The sequence below is a fragment of the Vombatus ursinus genome, unplaced genomic scaffold (genome assembly GCF_900497805.2).
Source record: "Vombatus ursinus unplaced genomic scaffold, bare-nosed wombat genome assembly UNPS02014773.1, whole genome shotgun sequence".
Classification (NCBI taxonomy): Eukaryota; Metazoa; Chordata; class Mammalia; order Diprotodontia; family Vombatidae; genus Vombatus; species Vombatus ursinus.
This window is the reverse complement of record NW_020954551.1, coordinates 6031468-6054621: the sequence shown is the minus strand read 5'-3', so window position 1 is coordinate 6054621 and position 23154 is coordinate 6031468. Positions and strand designations below refer to the sequence as shown.

General features: G+C 39.4%; 1 protein-coding gene across 1 annotated transcript in view; it reads left to right on the top strand.

Annotated features, from left to right (window-relative positions):
* FHIT (fragile histidine triad) overlaps positions 1-23154 on the top strand; it is a 1585586-nt gene that overhangs the window by 583881 nt on the left and 978551 nt on the right. The window contains 1 exon segment of the mRNA XM_027863677.1: positions 9169-9290. Within this exon segment, the coding sequence (XP_027719478.1) occupies positions 9188-9290 (103 nt within the window). The 5' untranslated portion in view covers positions 9169-9187.

Sequence of the window (23154 nt, the reverse complement as noted above, 5' to 3'; positions counted from 1 at the left end):
ACTCAAAAGCCTCCTCCTCAAAGTCTTCCTAGACTTTGCAGTATTTCCCTATGGATTTCACATGACACTTTTTTAAAAACGTAAAGCACTTTGACAGCCTTAAAACATTTTTTATCATCATCCCCACTGACATCACCCTCATCATCAGAGGTTGGAAGTTTCCAAGAGGCAGCTATAATGTAAAGGGAGGAATAACTAACTGAGAGTCCCCAAAACTTACCACCATGATTGTGAGCAGTAAGTCATTTAGTTTTCTGGGCTTCAGTTTTTTTTTTTTTCCCCACATCTGTAAAATACCCAGATTGGACAAAATAATGTGTAAGGTCCAACTCCAACATGCTGTGACTTCGGACTGCTTATTTGCACCTGATCCAAGGCTGAGGAGAAGTCTGCCAACCATGAACTACCATCGCTACCCCTGAAGAAATATCTGAGGGTGGGGCAGCTAGGTGGCGCAGTGGATAGAGTTCCTGCCTTGCAATCAGGAGGTCCTGAGTTCAAATCCAACCTCAGACACTTGGCACTTACTAGCTGTGTGACCCTGGGCAAGTCACAACCCCAATTGCCTCACCAAAAAAAAAAAGCAAAAAAAAAATCTGAGAGCCACATTAGCTTTTAGGGACCCTTATATCACACGATAATTTGTACCTTCTACGTGAGACTTTTCTTGGTTCCCCCAGATGCCAGTGCCTTCTTCCCCTTGCCAAAAAGAATTATCATGTATTTATGCTTTCATTTTTATATAATTTATATATACTTGTATATGCCACTTATAATCTAGTGCATAGGTTCTTAAAGTAGATGATACCACCCCCTGGGGGGCACTGGAACAATGGGGGGGTAGTAGCCTTGGGTGCAGTTGGGGGGCATTGAATAAAAATAAGAGAACAGTGGAAGCACAAGGAAAGAAGAAAAGATAAGAACATTTTGAAGAACCATTTGTACATGTTTTATCCATTGTGTAACAGAGTTAGTCATAGCGATTACATTATTTTCCAAATGAACACACAAAATGCAAGTTATAACGCATCAGTGGTCAAGTCTGCTGACAGGTCTTAAGAAGCAAGTCTTGGCAGGTGAGGGTGTTGCTTTGTCAGGAAGTCCAGCATGCATCGGCAGGAATATGTGCATGTAATGACTTGTTTACAGTACAATACAATACTATACGGTTACATGACACAATATTGCATCATCAAAATTTCAGTGCAGGAAAAAAAACCCATAAATTTACAATAAATTATTAAATTTAAGATGTCATTAAAAATTATATTTCTTTGGAAATGACGCAAATTAAAAAAATATTAAAAGGTTAAAGATTTCCAGGGGGGTGCTAAATGCAAGTGCTTTTTTTTTTTTTTAAAGAGGGCAGTAAGCCACATAAGTTTAGGAACCTCTGATGTAGTGGTTTGAATGCTATCTACTTAGGGATTTCATTCCACTTTGGGATAGCGCTAATGATTAAGAAGATTTTTTGTTCATTTGTTTGTTTTATTTTATTTTGTTTACCCTTTCACCAAGCCAGAATTTGCTTCTTTTTGACTTCCACTCCTCAAGTTGCTGTCTGGGGTCAAGCCGTATGAGTCATTTCTCCCCTGCCCATGATGGCCCCTGTCATCATGGTGGGGCTCATTCTTCCTTCCAGGAAGAGCTTTTCTAAGGCAGCCCCGGTCCTGCGTACACTGTCCAAAGCCCACAGTTGTTCATCAGCTCTACTCTCGGGAAGTTGGCTGTCAAGTTGGTGGCTACAGAGCCACTAACTGTCCAATGAGCTTTGATTGCCTGAAGTTATTTTGGAGTCTTGAATGATGAAGCCATTATAGCCCCTCCCTTACTCTGAACTTTGGGCTTTCTGCCGTGTTTGTTTGCGGCTACAAGATAAAGTATTCTTCCATCTACTGGTACTGTGCTCTACTTCAGTCAGGGAGAGCCTGACTCAGTTGATGTTGTTTTCTTTTATTGTTAGTGTCTTGGCTTCCATTAAGCCTGGCAGGCCCTTGAGCTCTTGGGGCTTGATCAGTTCACCTGGACACTTAAGACCCTGTGCTCCCTTTTGATCCAGGATTCTATCTTTCTGAAGATTTCCCCTCTGCAATCATCACCCTTACATGTGACCTAATTGTTCCCTGCCTGGTGCTGGTTGTAGCCACTGATTCTGTTGCCTTTTTTTCCACCAGGAGCTTTACCTTCTAAATTGGGTTTGATAGAGTTAATTATTCAAAAACAAAACATAACTTGAAAGACTTTCTCCACCAAAATAAGCAGGTGATTTGTTTTTGTGGCAAAGTGGAGGCTTGAATAAGTCTTAGTTGAAGCAGAAGACCCCCATCGGTTTATTTGCCTGCATCTTTTATTGCAACAAAAAGTGAGGTTTTTTTCATCATAGGATTTTAGCTCATTTTACAGATGAAGAAACTGGGCCCCAGAGATTTGAAGTGATTTGCCTAAGGTCACAAAGGTAGTAAGCAGTGGAGGTACAATTGGAACCCAGATCTGGTGACACCAACTTCAGTCCTATTCCATTACACTAGCTAGTTGACCCTGGGTAAGTATTTAACCTCTCTCAGCCTCAGTTTTTTCATCTGTAAAATTGAAATGATAATAATAACACTTACTTAGCAGGGCTGTTCTGAGAGAATCAAGTGAGATAGTATGTGTAAAAGCACTTTGCCAACTTTGAAGTGCTATAAAATATATATGAAAATACGTTTAACAAGAATATATATGTAGAGCCCATATCAGATTGCACGCCATCTTGGGCAGGGAGGAGGGAAGAGGAGGAGAAAATTTAAAACTCAAAAGCTTATGGAAGTGAATGTTGAAAACTGAAAATAAATAAATAAACTTTTTAAAGTGCTATAAAATATTATTATTATTATTATTATCTTATTATGAAGAACTTACAGACTGAAATGTGCCATTGCTGAATGCTAGGATGGAATGAGATGGCATCTTCTAGTCTGTAATTAATGAGTAGGGTGATGCCAGTCCTATCAATATCTCAGCTAGCGTACAGTTATCATTCTTTGTGGAATGCTTAATAGTTTCACTGAAATAAATGGTCAAAGGCCAGAGATGGTATTTTTTAAATCAGGAATGAAGCTTTTTAGGAGGCAAATAATAGTAAAAGAGTAAGTTTTCCCAGCTATCCTAGCATTCCATAGATTAACAGCAAAACAACAGCAACCTCTCTTGTCCCCTGCAGTATCTTTGTTATTTGTCCTTGGTGACAGTTTGGAAATTTCACCAATTCGAGATCACATTTGTCATTGTGATCATCGAGCCATCCCCTTTTATAAGTTTGGATGCCTGTCTAGTCCAATCAGAGGGGAATTGATCAAATCCACTGATTCGAAAAATTACATGTGAAGAGCTGAGACCTTTTCATTACTTCCTTTTTTGTTTATGAAACTTGGAGACAGTCATAAAAAAGGATCTTGCCAATGCTAGCAGATATGGTTGTGTTGGTGGTATGAGCTGTTGATCCAAGAAAGAGGGAAGACAGTGAGTACTCAAGACTCAAAAAGGGAAGAAATTTTCTTCTTTTTACATCCAATCAGTTTCCAAGTCTTGTTGACTTTATTTCCTTGACATTTTCTCATAGCTGTCCCTGTCTCTGTCCTCATCACTTCTTGCCATTTTCAGGCCCTAATTACCTCTGACAAACTATTGAAATAGCCTCTGAATTCATCTCCCTGTCACAAGTGTCTCCCTTCTCTAATCTATCACCCACACAGCTTCCATAGTGATTTTCATAATACTCATCTCTGACCTGGTCACACCCCTGCTCAAGCTTCTGAGAAAATACAAACTCCTCTGATATTTGAAGCTCTTAAAAATCTGATTCCTAGCCATCTTTCTATGTTAGTTACACTTTACTCTCCATCATCTGCTCTACATTCTAGGAAGATTGACCCACTGGTTCTTCCCCAAATTCCATCTCTCATCTCTGTGATTTTTCAGAGGATTTCTGCCTGGAATCCTCTTCTTTTTCATTTTCATCTCTTCAGCTAAAAGGCCATCCTCTCTGCTTGGCCTTTCTCAATATTTCTGGTGGTTAATTCACCTTCCAAAATGATGTTTTATGTCATTTGCATATATTTTTAATTTACTTATGTATGTATGTCCATGTTGTTTTCCCCCAGTAGCAAGCAAATTTTTCAGGGAAGGGGTTGGGACTGTTTCATTTTTGTCTTTAGATCTTTATTTGACGTTAGAGTTGGTTAGGTAGATCTAAGAGTCATCAGCATAGAGATGATAATTGAATCTATGGGAGCTGATGACATCACCAAGGGAAATAGTATAGAGAGAAAAGAGAAGAGGGCTCAGGACAGATCCTTGGAAGTCCTCTATAGTTTTCAAGTGTAACCTGGATGAGGATCCAGCAAAGGAGACTGAGAAGGATGGATGAGATAGGTAGGAGGAAAACCAGGAGACAGGGGTTTTACCAAAACCTACAGAAAAGAGGGTACCAAGGAGAAATGGGTGATCCATAGTGTCAAAGGCTACTGAGAGGTCTAGAAAGATGAGACCTGAGAAAAGGCCATTGGATTTGGCAGTTAAGAGATCACTGATAACTTTGGAGAGAGCAGTTTCATGATGTTAGAAACTAGACTTCAGAGAATTAAGAAGAGAGTGAAGAGAGGGAGTGTAAACACCAATTGTAGATGGCCTTCTCAAGGAGTTTAGCTAAAAAATGGAGGAGAGTATAGGACAATAATTAGGGGGGAATAGATAGATGAAGAAAAGTTGTTTTTTTTTTTCTAGGATAGGGAAGACATGCATGTGTCTGAAGGTGGTAGCAAAGCAGCCAGTAGACACAGAGATTAAAGATTAGGGAGACAGTGAAGATGATAGCAAGGTCAATCTACTGGAGATGATGAGATGGAATGAGGTCATTTGTACATGTAGAAGTATTTGCCTTGGCAAGGGGAAAGAGGAAATAGTAGGCAAAGGCATTTGTGATGTGAGATGTGGAAGAGATTCCAAGAGGGTCCTCTAGAGAAAGGGCCTCAATTTTCTTAGTCAAGTACTACCCAGGTTCTCAACTGGAAGGGAACCATAGGAGGTTTGAAGAGAAAGGAAAAAGGTTTAGAGAAATCATTCTAGGGAATGAGACAGTGAAATCAATTAGCCTTTTAGTGTCTGAAATAAGTTTGGAGCTCAGGTCTCCATTGCTCCAAATCAAACCCTCTGTCCAACTACCTTATAGATAATGGCAGACAAAGGAAACCAGAATGGTCCATCTGCTAGACATGTCTGCCAGTCTGGAGCAGTTGTTTTTTGCCCTGTCCAGAAATTTTGAGATTCTTCCCCTCCCAGAATGATAATTTTGTGATGATAAATTTTGTCTCAATTCTTAGTCATTGAATGGGCATTGCTTCAGACAAACTGAGGCCTGGGAAAGACCTTAATTAAGAAAGGCCAAGGTCACCCACTGCATCCTATGCCATCACCAGTTGTCTTGATTTTTGTCTTACCACTGGACTTTACTGACTCTGGAAGAGAAACTGAGGCTGATGACTTTGTGCAGCTCTGCCTCACTTAAATCCAATTCAAGAGCAAGTCATATCCTCGTGATGTCCTTGGTCCTTTTTAGGAATGGAAGATAAACAACAATGAGGTTTCTAAATTTCCTACATATACCCTGAAAGACCGAAATACAGAATCTAAAGATTACCACGGGCTCCTCTGAGCTATATCCCAGTTATGGAATGATACCGTGGCACATTTGATGATTTTATTTATAATTGAAATTCAAGTGGCTATGTCATTTAGTCCAATAAAATTACATCCTGCCATTTGATATTGATGTCAGCCTTGCAGACAGTTTATGTATCTTGGGGTGGGAGGTTGAATGGCATTAGTAGGTTGTTTACTAGAATATTTGTGAAAGCCATAGTGATCATTCTGTGAGGTGTTTCTGAGTATTGAGTCAGGCCTAGGTAGCTCAGTGAAGAGAGAGCTGGATCTGGGTTCAGGAAGACCTGAGCTAGCCATTGATACTTATTAATAACTCTGTGTGTATGTGTGTGTGTGTGTGTGTGTGTGTGTGTGTGTGTGAGAGAGAGAGAGAGAGAGAGAGAGAGAAAGAGAGAGAGAGAGAGAGATAGGAGAGAGAGAGAGAGAAGAAGGGAGGGAGAGAGACAGACACAGAGACAGAGAGACAGAGAGGGAGAGAGAGCACCTGAGCAAGCTACTTAACCACCACCTGCCTCAGTTTCCTCATCTGTAAAATGAGAATACAATAGCATATTGATAATTTTGGAAAAAATTTTACTCATGACTTAAATAGAATAAAAGAAACTTATTTCCATTTCTCTCCCCACCCCTGCAAAAAAACAAAAACAAAAACAAAAACAAAAAACCCAGAAAGCCCAAAGCCTATGCCTGTTTAGTCTGTATTTCCCCGACCCACACTTAACTGAGCACTTTACTCTACAGAAGGTCCCTACAGAGATCCCCTGCTTCTTCCACAGTAAATTAGCCTGACCCTTGAAGAAGACAGCTAAGTGCTCCATGCTGATCTTTTGTGCAGCTTTCTAATTGTTTTTTTTTTTTCTGTGTAAAGATGAAATGAATGTTTGCAAGGCCAGACAGACTGAAATAGAGACATAGTAGAACAAGGAACAGTTATGTATATAGAGCTACCTCTACCTTGGGAAAGTTAGGGGTGGCAGGGAGCTCATGTATCCTGCAGTTTTAAAAAATATGTCCTAATAATGGGGGAGGTCCCCCCTTCTCTCTTTGGCTGCTGCTTCTTGTTTTGAAAAAGGTGATTTGCCGCACTTCCCCACTTCATCCCTTTCTGTCTCTAGCTTGGAGAGGAATTCCAAGGACGCTTAGCCACCCTACAGCTCTGCCTCTTTTTCTGTCTCTTGGTCATTCTTTCTATTGGCCTAGAGGCTCAAAAACAACTTTGTTCTTCCCTCTAACCTGGGAGATTGAATATGCTCTAGCAAGAATTATTTAGAATTATTTCTGGGGGCAGCTAGGTGGTGCAGTGGATAGAGCACCGGCCCGGAAGTCAGGAAGACCTGAGTTCAAATCCGGCCTCAGACCAAGCACTCGTCACTTACTAGCTGTGTGACCCTGGGCAAGTCACTTAACCCCAATTGCCTTTTAAAAAAAAAAGAATTATTTCTGGAGTCCACTAGGACCCCAGGAAAGGTATCTATTGTTCTGTCCTAGCTTCCCTGAGCTATTTTCTTCTTCTCTTCCCCATGTTCTATATTTCTATGTGTATTTCTCTCTCTCTCTTAAACTTGAGCCCTCTTTTCCTACCTTCTGTGTTTTTGTCTTTTCTCTCTGAGTGTGGTGTATGTGACATTAAAAGTTATTAAAATTAAAGATTGTTTTTACATGTAATTGGGGAAAAATAAAATATTAAAAAAAACTGCCAGGAAAAAATATTAAAACTAAGCTCTTAAGGATGCAAGTATCTGATTAAACCAAATATTATAGAGAATGAGTCCTGGGTCAAAGGAAGACTTAAATCCCTCTCCTGCCGTTGTAGGTATCACCTCTGTGACTTTGGGCAGGACACGTTCACTTCTCCACGCCTCAGTTTCCTCATCTGTAAAATGAGGAGGCCATGTACTCCATGGTCTGTAAATTCTCTTCCATCTTCAGCTCTATCTTCCTATGATGAACTTCCCCAGTAGGACCCATTTTAGTATACATTTTCATTCTGTTTGCTTAGTAAATTTATGTACTTATTTTCAGTGAACAACTTCTGTCAGGGGGAGCTGTTGGATACATTATACCGAGATATACTGTGGCCAGAGATGGAAAGTTCCCCCTCCTCTCATGTGCCTCCTCTGTTCAAATTCTCTCATTTGTTAGGATCTCCTCTCCCTGCAGGTCTTTGCCTTTAAAAAGATGTATCTCTTTGTCTATGGTAAAGTAGAAGCCATCATCGGGCAGGGACTGTTCCATACCCGTGCGATAAATAGGACTCCACGTAGCGTGACCATGCTTGATAAGCACATGAGCTCAAGAAGGAAGAAGCATTTTTGGTCCACCAGTCTCTGTTCTCTATGGGCTCTCCCCTTCATTTCTCTTCTCTTCTGATGACCTTGCTGCCCTGGCCGTCTGAAATGTGAAGGACCCTAATTTGCATACTGTGTTCCTAAAACCACTTGGTACCTTTGGTGGTACCACACATCACAAAAAGACCACACTCCTGACAGTGGGTGCATTTGATAGCTAGTCCTCTTCTCTCTGTCTTCTCCTGTTTCTGTCTTCCTACCACCATTTCTTTTTTTGCCCAGTGTTGCTTCCAAGTTTCAATAAGGCCAAGACCTCAAGGGCATGAACCTTGGTTGTTCCAGAAGAACCTTTGTCATGGAGAGAAATCCAGCTAAATGAAAACCCGTTCCCTGTGGTTTCTGTTCTGGATCGGCTTTGTTCACCATCAATCTTCAATCAGTCTTGCTCTAAAGCTTTTCCATTGTTTTCCTGTGAAAGGGAACAGATCAACATCATTCTGAATCCTGCTGCTGTTTCTTTGACTAAGTCATTCATTTTTATCTTGAACCCTCATTATTTTGCTTATCTCTTTTCTTTTTTGATCTGAGAAAACTGTTCCTTTGCTCCACAAGAAAGATGTGTGTGTCTATGTGAGTATATGTTGTATGTGTGTATGTTGATGTGTTTATGGAATCCTGAACAAGGTCAGGTCCTGGTGGTGCTTTTCTAAGTGAGTGTGATACAAACAAAGATAAAATCATGGGTAAGAAGGTTTAGAAACTAAAAGAGGTTTCTGGCAGTAGTGGTAGTAGATGCAACTTCTCACAGAGGTGCCAAGATGGTAGAAGGAATGGGATGAGGGAGGCCAAATGAAAATTAATCAACAAATTCCCAGTGATTTCAGGAAAAGAGCAGTTTGTGATTCTGGAGATCCTTTTTGCTTTTGAGGTAATCTTGCTGAGATATTATGCTTTAAAAGACAAGGAGAGGCAACCTATCAGCAAAAGTGGAATGCTTTAGGATAGCTTTCTCCCTCTGTCTCTGTGGCTATTAAACAGGATCCCACTAGGACGGGCTATTCGATAAAATAATAATCTCTCTTGGATTTCTTTCCCTCAGATTGTTTGGATGTGTGTTTGTTTTTCATCAATTCCACAGTCAAACCATATGAATTGTTCTCTTCCTTTCCTTCTCCACCAGACTTGAGCTATAAGGAAGGATGTCTTTCATATTTGGGCAGCATCTCATCAAGCCTTCTGTGGTGTTTTTGAGGACGGAATTGTCCTTTGCTCTCGTGAACAGGAAACCAGTGGTCCCAGGACGTATCCTTTTTTGAAAAGTCCCCCAAAGCTGACAGACCCAAAGAACCCAAGAGTGGCCTCCCGTGGTCTTCCAAAGAATGGTGAGAGGAATTTTTTTTCCTTGGAGGAAACCAGGTAGGATGTTATTCATATTTATTCTGAAATCAGTCATTGGAACCAGGAACATGGTTGAGCGATGTTGCAGAACTTTTGAAAGTAGTTGCTTAGCAACTGTGACCTTCGAGGGAAATTTTCTACTGACCGTTTCACTTATCAGATGTATAAATAAACAGGTGCTTCTACAAGTTGTCTATGTAACTTAGGCTTTAAATTTCTCCACCGGGCTGGAAAATCGATGGTTTTCTTATGATGCCTTCAGTTTTTTAATTGCTGGTTTCAGGACAGACTTAGTGTATGTTTTAAGAGTTAGGTGTCAAAATGGTGGCAAAATGTTATATGATTGTTTCTGAGTCAATTTTATTTTTGTATTTCTACTAGTTTACACAGAAGAGCAAGAAAGTTAAAAAAAATTAAATATTCCTATAGATGGAAAAGAAAAAAAAGGGAGATATTTCTGACTCTATTCTGAAAAGAAAAGATTTTAGTAGGAATAAATTCTGTTTCTGGATTCATGTCACTGAGATTCTCATTGGTAGGACTGTTTTCTTTCCATCTACCTGTTACTGACAAACCCTTTACTTCCTCTGACTTTGGTAGGAACCATTGCAATGGGATTTAGGGAGTTGGCAAAAAAAAAAATCTCCAGGTTTTTTTTTATTTTGTCAGATGTATTGCTAAGTAAAGATGTGCCCATGCATTTTATACTCACTCCCTAGATGCGCATTTCCTTCTATCAACCTGACTAAGTAGGGAGAAAGGGAGGAGAGTGTGACAATGTACAAAATTCCATATTGCAATATAAATGCTCATCTGTAATCTATGTCTGTGATTTGTACTTAGAAATTAGCCTTAAAGAGGCTTCCTCATTACTTTATATTGATCAAGATGCTATAAATCTGGCTGATGTGGTTATTGCTAAATGAGATGTTTATGAAACTTCTATCCTGGCTATTTCCTTGTCTTTCACTCAGAAAAAAAGAAACAAAGAGACTACATTCTCCCCTCTAAGATCAATATTATTTTAGAAGTGAGGCACGCCCAAATGGGATTTCTGGGCTGTGCCCTATTTAAACTGCTTGGGGATTAGAAGTAGAAGCTTTCAGAACAATAGCTAAGAATAGTAACAATGATGTAAGAGACTTGTTCAACTTACTTTTGAAAAAAGAAAATTGTTTGGGAGAGTGTTGTAAAACTGTATTGGGGGGAATGAAGTTAGATGACTGATGATATTTTGGATGTTGTTGAATCATTTTTCAATCATGTCCAGTTCTTCATGACCCCTTTTAGGGTTTTCTTGGCAAAGATACTGGAGTGGTTTGCCATTTCCTTCTCTGCCTCATTTTATGGATGAAGAAATTAAGGCAAACAGGGTTAAGCGACTTGCCCAAGGTCACGCAGTTAGTAAGTGTCTGAGGCCAGATTTGACCTCGTGAAGTTAAATCTTCCTGATTCCAAGCCCAGTGCTCTATCCACTGCTCTCCCTAGCTTCCTTGGTCATATTTTTAGAGAAATAAAAGCTCTTTGTTAATTTCATGACAGAGGAAGACCATCATCTTTTCTATGTTGGGGGGGAAAGAGAGGAGAGAGTGACAGGAATTTGATTCCATTTTAGGCTATTGAGGGCCCAGGAAGAATTATATGGCATGGATTCCAAACAGCCTGACACTCACTTCCAAAGAGTGAGCTCCTTCCTTCTGGATGATAGAAATCACATTGTAGAGTCTCATTTACTTTTCGTGTAAATTCATTGATTTTGTGTGTTGGTGGTCTAGATCACAGCCCATCCACTCCTTCTTATCCTGTTTAATGTCTGTCCACATACTATTACAAATCCTTCGCATGGGGTCCACCCTGGCCATGAGTTTTTCCTCAGATCTTCTTCCATAGATCTCCAGTGGAGACTTCATTAGGGAATCTTTCTTTGTCTCTCTATGAGGTGCCCACTTTTTTTTTGTACATATTTCCCTATTACAATATCCTTCATACTGCCTCTCCTGCCCAGTTCTTCTCTGGTAATATGATGCAGCCTTTCATGGACCTCTTAGATACTCTATGCCTAGGAGTCGTGACATATTTTGGGAGAGCAGGATCCTCAGATATGATGCTGATTGAGTGCCAGGGAAACCTGCCAAACCTCTTACAGGGTTATATTTGTCATATATTCTAAATGTCCTTTAAATCTCATACTCTTTGATCTTGCTTGGCCCAGCTTTTGCTGGTGTTAGTGAAGACACCATTCAGTATTTGTAATTTCTCAGAGCTATATCATGAAATATGAATATATGCCACTGTTCTTCCTTTGTTTCCCCTGATATCTTCCACTCTAAAATAACGAGTCCTGTGTTTTGAGTTGCCTGGGTTCTGGTCTATCCAATTCTCAAGTATCCTTCATTAATCTGGGAAATGTTCACCCCTATTTACTAAAGAATCATAACTCGCCCAGGGTTACGCAGCAGTTAGAGGCAAAATTAATCAGAGTTTGGTTCTTATCCATTGCTCCCTTCTTTCAGGAATGTCTTATTACTTAGAAGGAAGCTGCTTTCTATGAGGCTGTGTGGGTTTTTCAGAGAAGATCATGGAATTAGAACATTTAGAGTGGAATGTGCCTTAGAGATCATCTAGTCCTACTCCCCCATTTCATCGACGAGGAAAGTGAGCCCCAGAAAAGGGAAATGACTTGCCCAGATTGTCAGAGAATGTAAAGTCGAAAGCACACAGAGCTGAGGAAGAATTTGAACTCAGGACCTCTGACTCCAATTCCAGAGCTTCTGCCACAACACCAGAGAAGAAAATGAAAAGAATGGAGGAGTGGGTCTTCCATTAATTAGCTATTTGACCTTGAAGAAGTCATGTACTTTCTTTGGGCCTCAGTTTCCTCCTCTGTAAAATGAGGAGGGAGGGGAGTCACACTAAATGACTTCTAGAATTCCTTCCAACTCTGAGATTGTGGGTATGTGATCTATACCATGAATGCTAATTGCAGTGAGAAGGAAAGGGGGTGAGAGGAAGAATATTAAACATTTTCTTGATTTCCTCTTACCTCCCCCCCCAAAAAAAACTGCCTACCAAAATGTGTTGGGGAAAACATATGGGGAGAGAAATATCCTAGTAAATACAAGATATCCTTTTTAACTCTGTCACATTAAGAAGGGGAATGATTATCATTCATTTCACTTAGCGTTGGTTTGTAGTCAATCAGCATTAGACCTGAAAGCTCCACCATCTTTTCCTGTTTGGGTTTGCCACTGCGCTGTTCCTGCTATTACTTCTCCCCATTAGATTCAGGTTGATTTCCTAAAATGAGTTTCAGGTTTTATGGTAGAACATGGTCACCTGAGGTCTAGGATTATAATATATTATATACAAGGGGTGTGTTTTTTTTTTCTTTTTTATTAGTTAAATGTTTAAATAGATGAAGAAAACTCAACTGCTTTACTTTGACTTATCTCCATGAATAAAATAAGTGAGAAACAGTGCTTATACACTACTGAAGATTTCAACATCTTACTTATTATGCACTCCCTTCATATAAAAGATCTGGCAAGAACAGGTGTATTTTTTTCAAGTTATTGAAACAATTCTATCTGTTTTCACTTTGTTGCAAGCCTATGACATTCCTTTTTCTTTGGGGACCATTTTTGTTTTGATGGAAAAAAATAAAATATTTATGCTTGTGAATTCAGGAGTCAAAGGAGTTTGGTTTAAATACCTTTTCACTGTAGGTGGCAGGTTTAATTGACTTCTCACTAAGGTAGAAATGCAAGGCATAAGGGAACTTGGGTTGGGAATTGTGAATAAAGAGAAATAAACCTTAATACTTGGGATTAAGGGGATACTAGATTGTGGAGAGGAATCTGCTTTCTCTAGTCAGGGATAAAATAAACATTCCTCTGATTTTCAGCTTACAGACAGAAGAAAAGCACTTTCATTTTCGTGGTGATTTCAAAATACCCTTAATAAAAGTGAGTTCAAAGACTTGAAGGGGAAAATGTCATGTATATGTTCAGAAGAGGTGGTAAAATCCAATGGATGACTGTCCACAGGGAGAAGTTAATGGTTACTGGCAACGGATGTCACCTACCAGACTCAAATGCTTCATTTTCTGTTGACATTAGTTTCTTAGCTAGGCATAGCTGTTAGAAAGGGGAAGATGCTGTTGGTTTTTGCTTATGAATCCTTACCAGAGACTTTGATAATCTTTTATACTAATTACAGAAGTAATTTCCATGAGTCTATAGAAAATGGACTTGCACATCTTGACCTTTCTATTCACTTAAAAAAATCAATTATTTTATCTGGCTACACAGCTGTCCTCCCAACAGGAAAGAATTATAATAGGATAGTGACTTGTCTCAAGACCGTTCTTTCTTAACTCCAACATAGAGATGAAAAGAATGAAATGACAATAATCAAATGCATATTAAGCTCCTACTGTGCCACCTGCTGTGGGTGCAGAGATTGAGACACAAAATAAATCTTGTACTCAAGGACTTTGTATTTAAATAGCAACACAATAACAGTAATGAGGAAGATGTGGATGATTTAACCACTATAACTGTAACAATAACTAGTATTCATATAGTGCTTCGAGATTTGCAAAGTAGCGCAGAGGATAGAGCACCGGCCCGGAAGTCAGGAAGACCTGAGTTCAAATTCGGCCTCAGACCAAACACTTGACACGTACTAGCTGTGTGACCTTGGGCAAGTCACTTAACCCTGATTGCCTCACCAAAAAAAAAAAAAAAGATTTGCAAAGTACTATTTATATTCTTTACCTCATTTAATCCTCACAATGACCCTGTGGGGTAGATACTCCGGAGAGGATGTAAGTTTTTGGTAGGCAAGGTTTGTTTCATCTTTATCTTTACTTCTTTAGCAACTAATATAACACCTGGCACTTAGTAGATACTTAGTAAAGGTTTGTTCAGTTAATCCTTATTTTTTACAACTGAAGAAACTGAGGCTTACACGGTCACTTCGCTAGTAAATGTCAAAGACTGAACTAAAACTGAGAATGTCTCCTGATCCAAAGAACATTTGTCATTACAGTTTTGTTTTTCCCCTTTTGGTAGAGACCTGTGAATCTATATCTATCTATATCTATAGCTATGTCTATGTCTACGTCTGTGTCTATGTCTATGTCTGTGTCTGTGTCTATGTCTACGTCTATGTCTACATCTACTTCTATGTCTACATCTATGCCTGTGTATATCTACATTTATATCCATATTCATAGGGATACATCCTCTTTCTCTGTCTCCATACATGTATCTGGTGAATGTATCCCTGTGAATATGTATATATGCATATATATGACATATGTGCATATATTATAAGCTACAATACACATGGCATTATATGTACACGTGCCATCATATACATATGTTGTATGTGAGCATGCATGTATGAATATGAACACATGTGTGCGTACATGCCCATGCTTATATAGATATACATATGTGTATATACATAAATACATGTATGCATACAAACAATTTTGTTGATACCTTTTTTTACATCCTTTTTTTTTTCCCCTGTAAATACCTTTTTCCTGACTCTCCTCAATACTGAAACAAAGAAAAGTGATTCAGCAAGAACACTTGGGAATGACAGTCCCCTCTTCTGACAGTGTATACAGCATTCTGCAGTACCCTCACAGTGCCAGACCCCTCTGGCAGGACGAGTGAGGCTTGTTTTATAACCTGGTTTCCTGGACTATTATGGGGAGGCCTTGCTCAGACTAATCTGGTCATTCAGGTTCAGGATTGGAACAAAACATAACACTCACAGATAATATGAAAGTCACATAATGAAGGTTTATTTAAGAGTAGTATGGAAAGCATATTCAGCAAGGGTACCACATTGATTGAATTAAATACAATCTTTCTGTTACTGGCCAGAAGCATGCTTCAAGCATAAATGGCCCCTTTGTACTTTAGCACTGAAGAATTACATATGTCAATAGCCTAAGTCCCTTCTTAGTTTCCTGGAACAATTAAATCTCAAGGATGGTTTCACTACTTCTTAAGGGGGCAAAAAACCAAACCAAACAAAAACAAAAAACCTAAACAAACAAAAAAACTCCAGAAAAACTAGCCTAGGCTGAATAGAATAAATATTGCTTCTGTGATGGGGGATGGCATTGATTTTTCAGTTAGTCAGAGTTGGGCTTCTTTTAATGATTTGTTTCCCATTCACATTGCAGTAGTCACAGAGTTAGCATGGCATAGTGAATCCCACTAGATTTGGAGGAAAGAGGCCCTGGGTTCAGATATTTACTAACTCTCTCTGTGCCTAAATTTCCTTATCTGTAAAATTGAGGAAAGTGTGGCTCCTATGGTCCTTCCAACTCTAACTCCAAGATCCTGCGTCCTTTCGTTTCTTCTCAATTTCCTCTGCTTTCAGTCATGTAAGTCTTCCTGCGTTGCTCCAAGTCTCTCCTATTTGCCATTTCTTAATACATCGTAAAGTGACCTTGTCACATTTTTTTTCTCTTTCTTTCTCTTTCTGTGGGTTTTATCATTTTATTGCTATTTCCCATCACTCAGTCAATAAGCATTCATTAAGTGCTCAGTATGTGACAGGAACTCCACTAAGTTCTAGAGTGACGCCCTGTCACATTGATGGAAACCCGCAAGACGCTCTGGGAGCATCAGAGCTGTTAGCCTCGTACTCCAAAGATCCATTTCGGCTTCACCTTCCCCCTTGGAGAGCAAATACTTTGGAAGCTGTAGACGAGATTTAAAGCAAATTGGATGGACTTCGCTCTCCAAGGTACCACTCTCTAGAGAAAAGCATCAGAAATGTCTTTAATCTATTCGTATCTGATTACCGGAAGACATTTTTCATAATGCCCTGGTGAGACAATCTGTTTTCAAGAGCTGGCATCACCTTGGAGTTTAACAGGAAATTATTTGTGTAAACTCAGGAAGTCTAGTTTCTCTTCATGTTCTAAATAAATTTAAATGAGTATTTTTTTAGCACATATTTTCTCCCTTGTCCTTGCCTTTGCATATCCTATGTTCTGGCTTTCATCTTGGGTTAAGCATGAAAAATGAATTTGAACATTAGCAGAATCCATTTGGGGACTAGGGCTTTTATTGTAAATAAAATTATTCATTTGTTATATCCTATTGTTTTCAGCAGACAGAATATCGATTCTTGGATTGCTATTCAGAATACCATAAAGAGCCCAGGCATAAGGGGGTCCACAGCAACATTTGTAAACTGATTGAACGCAGCTTGTAATGACAGAGACAGACCTTGCTGGCTGCCCATACTGAATTGTGCAAATCATTTTTTTTTCAGCAATGTATCGAAACAGTTATTAAAAGGAGTAGAAATTTCCAAATTGGGACAATGAGCAAAATCTCATTCAACCCAAACCAAGTCATGGTGATTTGCTAAGGACAAGCTATCAAGCAGATTTGTGAAGAATTAGAAAAGGATCCTCCTATTGGAGAGATGAGTTAGGGACAAGAGTACCTTTGATTTTAGCGTGCAATAATGGTCTATAATGAATAATATTAACTTACAGTCTTATAGAGCTATACAACATCCCTAAGGATGGAGGTATTATTGTCCCATTTTACAGATGAGGAAAGTAAGTCACTTTCTTCATCTTGGAAAGGTTAAATAACTCACCCACAGCCTCACACGGCTTGTATCTGAGGCAAGAATTGAGTGCACCATAAGGGTAGCATCCTATAGGGCAGGAGTGTCAAACAGGTGGCCACAGACATCCCATGATACTCCCCAGTGCACTCAGTACCACATTAAAAGGTAATTGAGCAGTATTTAACAAAATAAATTTAAACAAAGTAATATTTAAACAAAACTGATTTCATTTCATCTGAACAAAATAAATAAAATAACTAAAAATACAATAAACCATAAATAATGTCACATTTTAAAACTAAATTAACATGTGGTCAGCAGGGCTTCTTATGTATGGTTTAGTGGCCTCAGTTTCTATTTGAATTTTACACCATTGCTGTAGTGGATAGAACGTTTGACGTGAAGTCAGGAAGACCCAAATTCAAATCCTGCCTGGGATAATTACTAGCTGTCTGACGCTGGACAAGTGATTTAACTTTTCTGACTTTTGACCCTCTAATCTGTCAAATAAAGGGGTTGGATCATATGACTTTTAAGAGCTGTTTTACCTTCCATTCTCTGCTTAGCTTTCTTTTTTTTTTTTTTTTTTTTTGGAGGCTATCAGGGTGAAGTGCCTTGCTCTTGGTCACACAGTTAGTAAGCTGTTTGAGGCTGGATTTGAACTCAGATCCTCTTGACTCCAGGGCCAGTTCTCTATCTACTGTGCTACCTCACCGCCCCTACCTTCTATTCTCTGACCCTCTCTGATCCATACCTCCAGCCTCCAAGTCTAGCATTAACAGGAGCATACTAAAACCAGCTCAAACTAGCTCCCAAAAGACACTTGTTAAATTTTCAGTGTGAGCGTTTACACCTTAGAAATCGATAAAAGTTATAAATCAAGACTTGATTTCTCATTTTGTTATTTGTCTCAACTTAAGAAAGTGATGGGAAAAGTCTTAATAATGAAGATTAAACTTTAATGCGTATCATGCATGCATTTTTTTACAGAGAGTCAGTTGTTAAACATTTACCAACATACTCCTGACCATTACCCATTCGTTATATCATGATGCTTCTTGGTAAATAGCAAGTGATTGTCTACATTTTAAGTAGCATTCTGGCATCATAAACTCTAGATGTTAAGACTTTTTCTTCATACCACTGATGCTTATACCCTGATCAACCTCGGGCAAATCACTTGACTACCCTGGCCACAATTTCCCTACCTGTAAAGTGAGAGAATGAAGGAAATAAACTTTTGTACTTCAATAATGAGGTTCAAATCTTCACTCTTCTATTTAGTGAATTTGGAACCTTGACCAACTTCCTTAACCAACCTGGGCCTCCATTTCATCATCTGCAAAAGGAGTCGGTAGCAGGGGTTTAAATTAGGTTGCCTTTGAGGTCCCATCCAGCTTTTGATTGAGGACCCTCTGAGTCTGTGTGTGGAGTTATTCTCTATTTGTGACAGAAAAGATGTCCACACTGTTTATAGTGATTGCCATCTTAGAGATGTCAGAGAAAAAAATGCTTTTTTCATTCATGCAGTAAAAATCAGAAATGCTTACTATTTCCGGAGAAGGTCGTAAGTTAGTGCATCCAATCAAGCCAGCCTTTAATTGTTCAGGAAGCTTCCCGGACTGAAGTTATTAGTGTGATGAAAACCAATTGCGTTTTTTTTTTTTGGTTTTTTTTTTTGTTTTTTTTTTTTTTAAGATTTCTCTCTCCACATTCCAGGACAAAAGTTAGTAATGGATTATTGTTTGTTTTTGTATTTCTGAAGAGGCATTTGCATTTTTCTGGGGCACATGGATTTGTTATGTTCATATCGTGGCATCTTGTCCAGCATGAGCTCCAGGCCACGGTGAGGAGCGTCAAACAAATGGCCGTCTCAGCCAGTGTTTTAATAATAATAACTGGCATTTCTATAGGGTTGTATGGTTTGCAAAACACTTTGTCAATGTCTCATTTGATGCGTACATCAAGTCTAAGAGGTAAGTGCTGTTAGTATCCCCATTTCACAGATGAGGAGACTAAGGCAAACAGATGTTGAGTGACTTGTCCAGGCTCACACAGCTAGTAAGTGTCACAATCTAGATTTGAACTCAGGTCTTTCTGAATTCAGGTCCAGAGATCTGTCTACTGTCCCACCTGGCTTTCTTTAGCTGTGTTTTAGAGTTGCATGTTTCATTAGCACAAGAAAGAATTGGATGGACATCAGAAGTCATCAATCCAACTCCTTTATTTTTTGCAAATGAGGAAAACTGAGACCCAGATTACACAGGGGATTACATAGATTGTTCAGTCATTTTCAGTCACGTACAATTCTCTGTGACTCCATTTGGGGTTTTCTTGGCAAAGATTCTGGAGTAGTTTGCCATTTCCTTCTCTAGCTCATTTTACAGATGAGGAAACTGAGGCAAACTGGGCTAAGTGACTTACCCAAGGTCACACAGTAAGTATGTGAGGCCGGATTTGAACTCAGGAAGATGAGTTTTCTTGACTCCAGGCTTAGCATCCTAACTACTGTACCATCTAGCTGCCCAGGTCACACAGGGAACAAATGACATATCTTAGATCTGAACTCAGATCCTCCGACTGAAGCCAGACCTTTGACTCTTCATTATTGACATTCTCTTCATTGGTACAGATTGTGGCCTATGTATGTCTTCAGACGCTATTTAACTCTTGTTCGTGTTCTTTGATAAATCTTCCATGCTGGTGTCTTTCCTTAGGTCTCTTGACACCGAGTGGATACCAATGACTCACTTTGCCCAACCACCTCCCTCTTGATCTCTCACTATCCCACCATGTGCTGTGCTTGATAATGTAAGTATCTACCAGCATTTGGAATGTGGGTCTGTGGCTGAGCCCCTTAATCTAGGCCTGGGTCTCCACTTTTTCATTTCTTGATAGGAAGAGTTAAACAATGTGACCTCAAGCCCTTTCTGGAATCCTTAAGAGTTTGATGATTTTCATAGGTATACAAAGTAAGTATTATTCATAGTGGGTAATATCAGGACGACAGGGGAATCGTTCAGATGGAGAGGTTAAAGGCAGCACTTAAGTGATAGTTCCATTTAAAATTGCAATTATGCAAAGCAAAAACCCAGAGCAAGGTAAATCACCCAGTGTTTGGTCAGGGAGCTTGAGCTAACCCAAATTAACCTTAAGTAAAAAAGGAACAAAGTATGAAATTATTGTGTCACTCGCTACTTCATTCTATGAATTCCACTAAATGACATTTTCATAAATGAGCACAGTTTTCTTGTTCATGTCCATCTCTTCCTGTCCCCACCATGTCTAAGTCTTGATTCACATGGATGATTCTATAGCTGAGGAAGACCATTCTCCAACACAGCTGGGGGTTCCAGGGCTTGGGGTTCAGGTTGATTTGACTCATTGAGTGATTGTCAGCTGTCTAGGTTGTATCCCTCCAGTACAGGGGGTTCCCCCCCTGGGATATACATACTTTCCAAGGTGTCAAAAGCTTGTCTAGTGGGAATGAGAAATATTTAGCAACTAACTATAGTATCCTATTGAAATTAACTAATCTTTTTATTTCTTACCTGCATAGGCATGGCAAACTCTAGAATTTATTTCCTTTCATAATAAATGCAGAGGTGCAAACACAAAGGAGTATAGGAAAGACAAAACGTTCATGAATCCCAGGAACTCTAGGATGTTGACTGTAAGCACCTTGAGGGCAGGGAATGTTTTTAATTTTGTCCTCCTGTCTCTAGTGCCTGGCAGAGCACACAGAACATATTAAGCATTACATTACATTAATGAATGCATATTGGGTTAGTGTAGTGGAAAAAGTGCTGGGTTTGGGGTCAGGCAGCTTGAATTCAAATCCCAGCTATTAACATGTGATTTATTTTAACTAATGAACACTGAATTATATTGCCTGAGGTAAGCCCCCCATTCCTTGTGCATTAAAACTGCCACTGTAGTGTCTTAGACTTATTAACTGGTCCCTCTCTTTCCTGCTCACATGAACTGACCAGAGAAAGGGACTTGGACAGTGTGTGGTCAGTATAAGGACACTGGGTTTGGGTTTCAAGTGAGAAGACTTGCTCGTGTTCAGGCTTGACCTTCTTTCTTACCGTGTGACCTTGGACAACCCACTTTCTCTTTGTATCCCCGATGCTTCAGCCAGGGCTTGGCCAAGAAGAAGCATTTCGTAAGTGCCTCTTGACTGAATGAGTGAGATGTGTTTCTTCTTTTGTAAAAAGGAGCTACCATTTTTTAAACCATCGTTAGGCAGGAAGAGCTTTGTAAATTGTGAAGAGTTATCTTAAAGTGACTTGGAATGATGGGATTTCAGAGCTAAAAAGGCCCTCAGATATCATCCTGCCCAAATGACTCATTTTGCTTGCACAGACAATAGGCCCCAGAGAGGAGGATGGCTTGTCCGGATGACCCAGCTCCTTGGTAACTGGAATCTGATTCCCCTGACTCCCAGGCCCATGATTCTTTTTCTAGGCAGTAAAGTCCCTGTTGTTGTTACTGTTCTGAATAATAAGCAATTAACTTAGTCTCGGCATTTCACACATATCTACTGAGGACCTCTTTTCCTCCCATCACTGAGCTAGGTGCCCCGAGGGATAGGTGACATATAAATCATAATTCCCACCTTCAAGGAGTTTACAGTCTAGTTATGAGTAAATATCCTCCCCTTCATTACCTAAAGGTAATGTTTAGATTGTAAACTAAACTACTTAGTGATCTATGTAAAAAAATAGATTTAAAAAAAAAGTATAGTGAGGACAGAGAAGCCAAAAAAAGAATTAAGGGACAGAGTTTATTGTAGTGCCACAAATACAGGAAGGATTTGTGTCCCTGATTGTGGGGAAATCCCTCCAGATCCAGTCCAACAGTTTAATAGTAACCACTAACATTTATGAAGTGCTTTAAGGTTTACAGAATGCTTTATTCATATTATCTCATCTGAGTTAAGGGCTATTCTTCTCTCCATTTTACAGATGAGGAAACTGAGGCCTGGAGAGATTAGATTACTTGCCTAGGGTTCACAACTAGAAAAGTAGCAGACTGAGGATTTGGAAAGACTACTGGAAAGGCACTCCCTGGGCCGTGGTTTCCTCAGCTGTATAATCAGTCAATTCATTAATTTATTTTTAATTAATTTATTTATTAAGCACCTACTCTGCGCCAAGCACTGGACATATAAAGTAAAGCAAAAGTCAGTTCCTGTTCTCGGAGAGCTGTAGTTTGATAGGGGAAAATGTTTAGAAGGACGAGGTTGGGCTAGATGACCCGGAGGATCCCTTCCAGCTTTAAACTTCTTGTCCTGGGATCTTCCATTTGAGAACACCCCACCCAGGAGAAAGGGAAGCTGGGAGAAGTACCCCAGTAGTTGTCATGATAGGCAATGAGGTAAGCCAGTATCACAGGTACCAGATCCACCTGTTGGAAATGCCTAATACTAGATTAGCTCTTACCTTCCAGGGAATTTGGGAAGATTTTCCTCCTTCCCGGCTAATTTCATGTCAAATTTCCCTCCAATCATTCTGAATTATTTCAGTCTGACAAGTGCTAAGCCCTGTTCATTACATGCCAGGTTTGCCTTTGACCTGCTACCTGTCAGTGACCAGGGTGTACAGGTCTGCCCCTCTAGACAGAAGAGGCTGGTCCTGATGTCCCCAGCCTTGTATGGTGCTCCTGACTGAATGCAATTAGGAGCAATGAATGGAATGCATCATTATTCATAAGAAATGTCACATAATTAGCTCAAATAATGCAAAGTACATTCTGAATTTCAATTTGAAATGAAAATAGATTTGTTTCCATATCAGCAGGCAGCTAATGTTTATCCTATATTTTTATCCACATTTCAAAACTGTTATGTGCTATTGAGTGTGCATGGCTCTTCTGAATCTCACTTGGTTAAGTTGGCTGGAATAAGCCTCCTTTTATTTATGTACTGTTTGCCTTCAAATATATTGATTCATGAAACCTAATGGATTTAATGAGGAGGCAGTAGGATATAGCGAATAGTGGGCCTTTCTGGGAATTTGAAAAGCCTGATTTCAGATCCTGACACTGACATATATTGGCTGTGTAATCCTGGAGAACATTGTAATAACAGTAGCAGCAATAATAATAATAATAATAATAATAATAATAATAATAATAATAATAA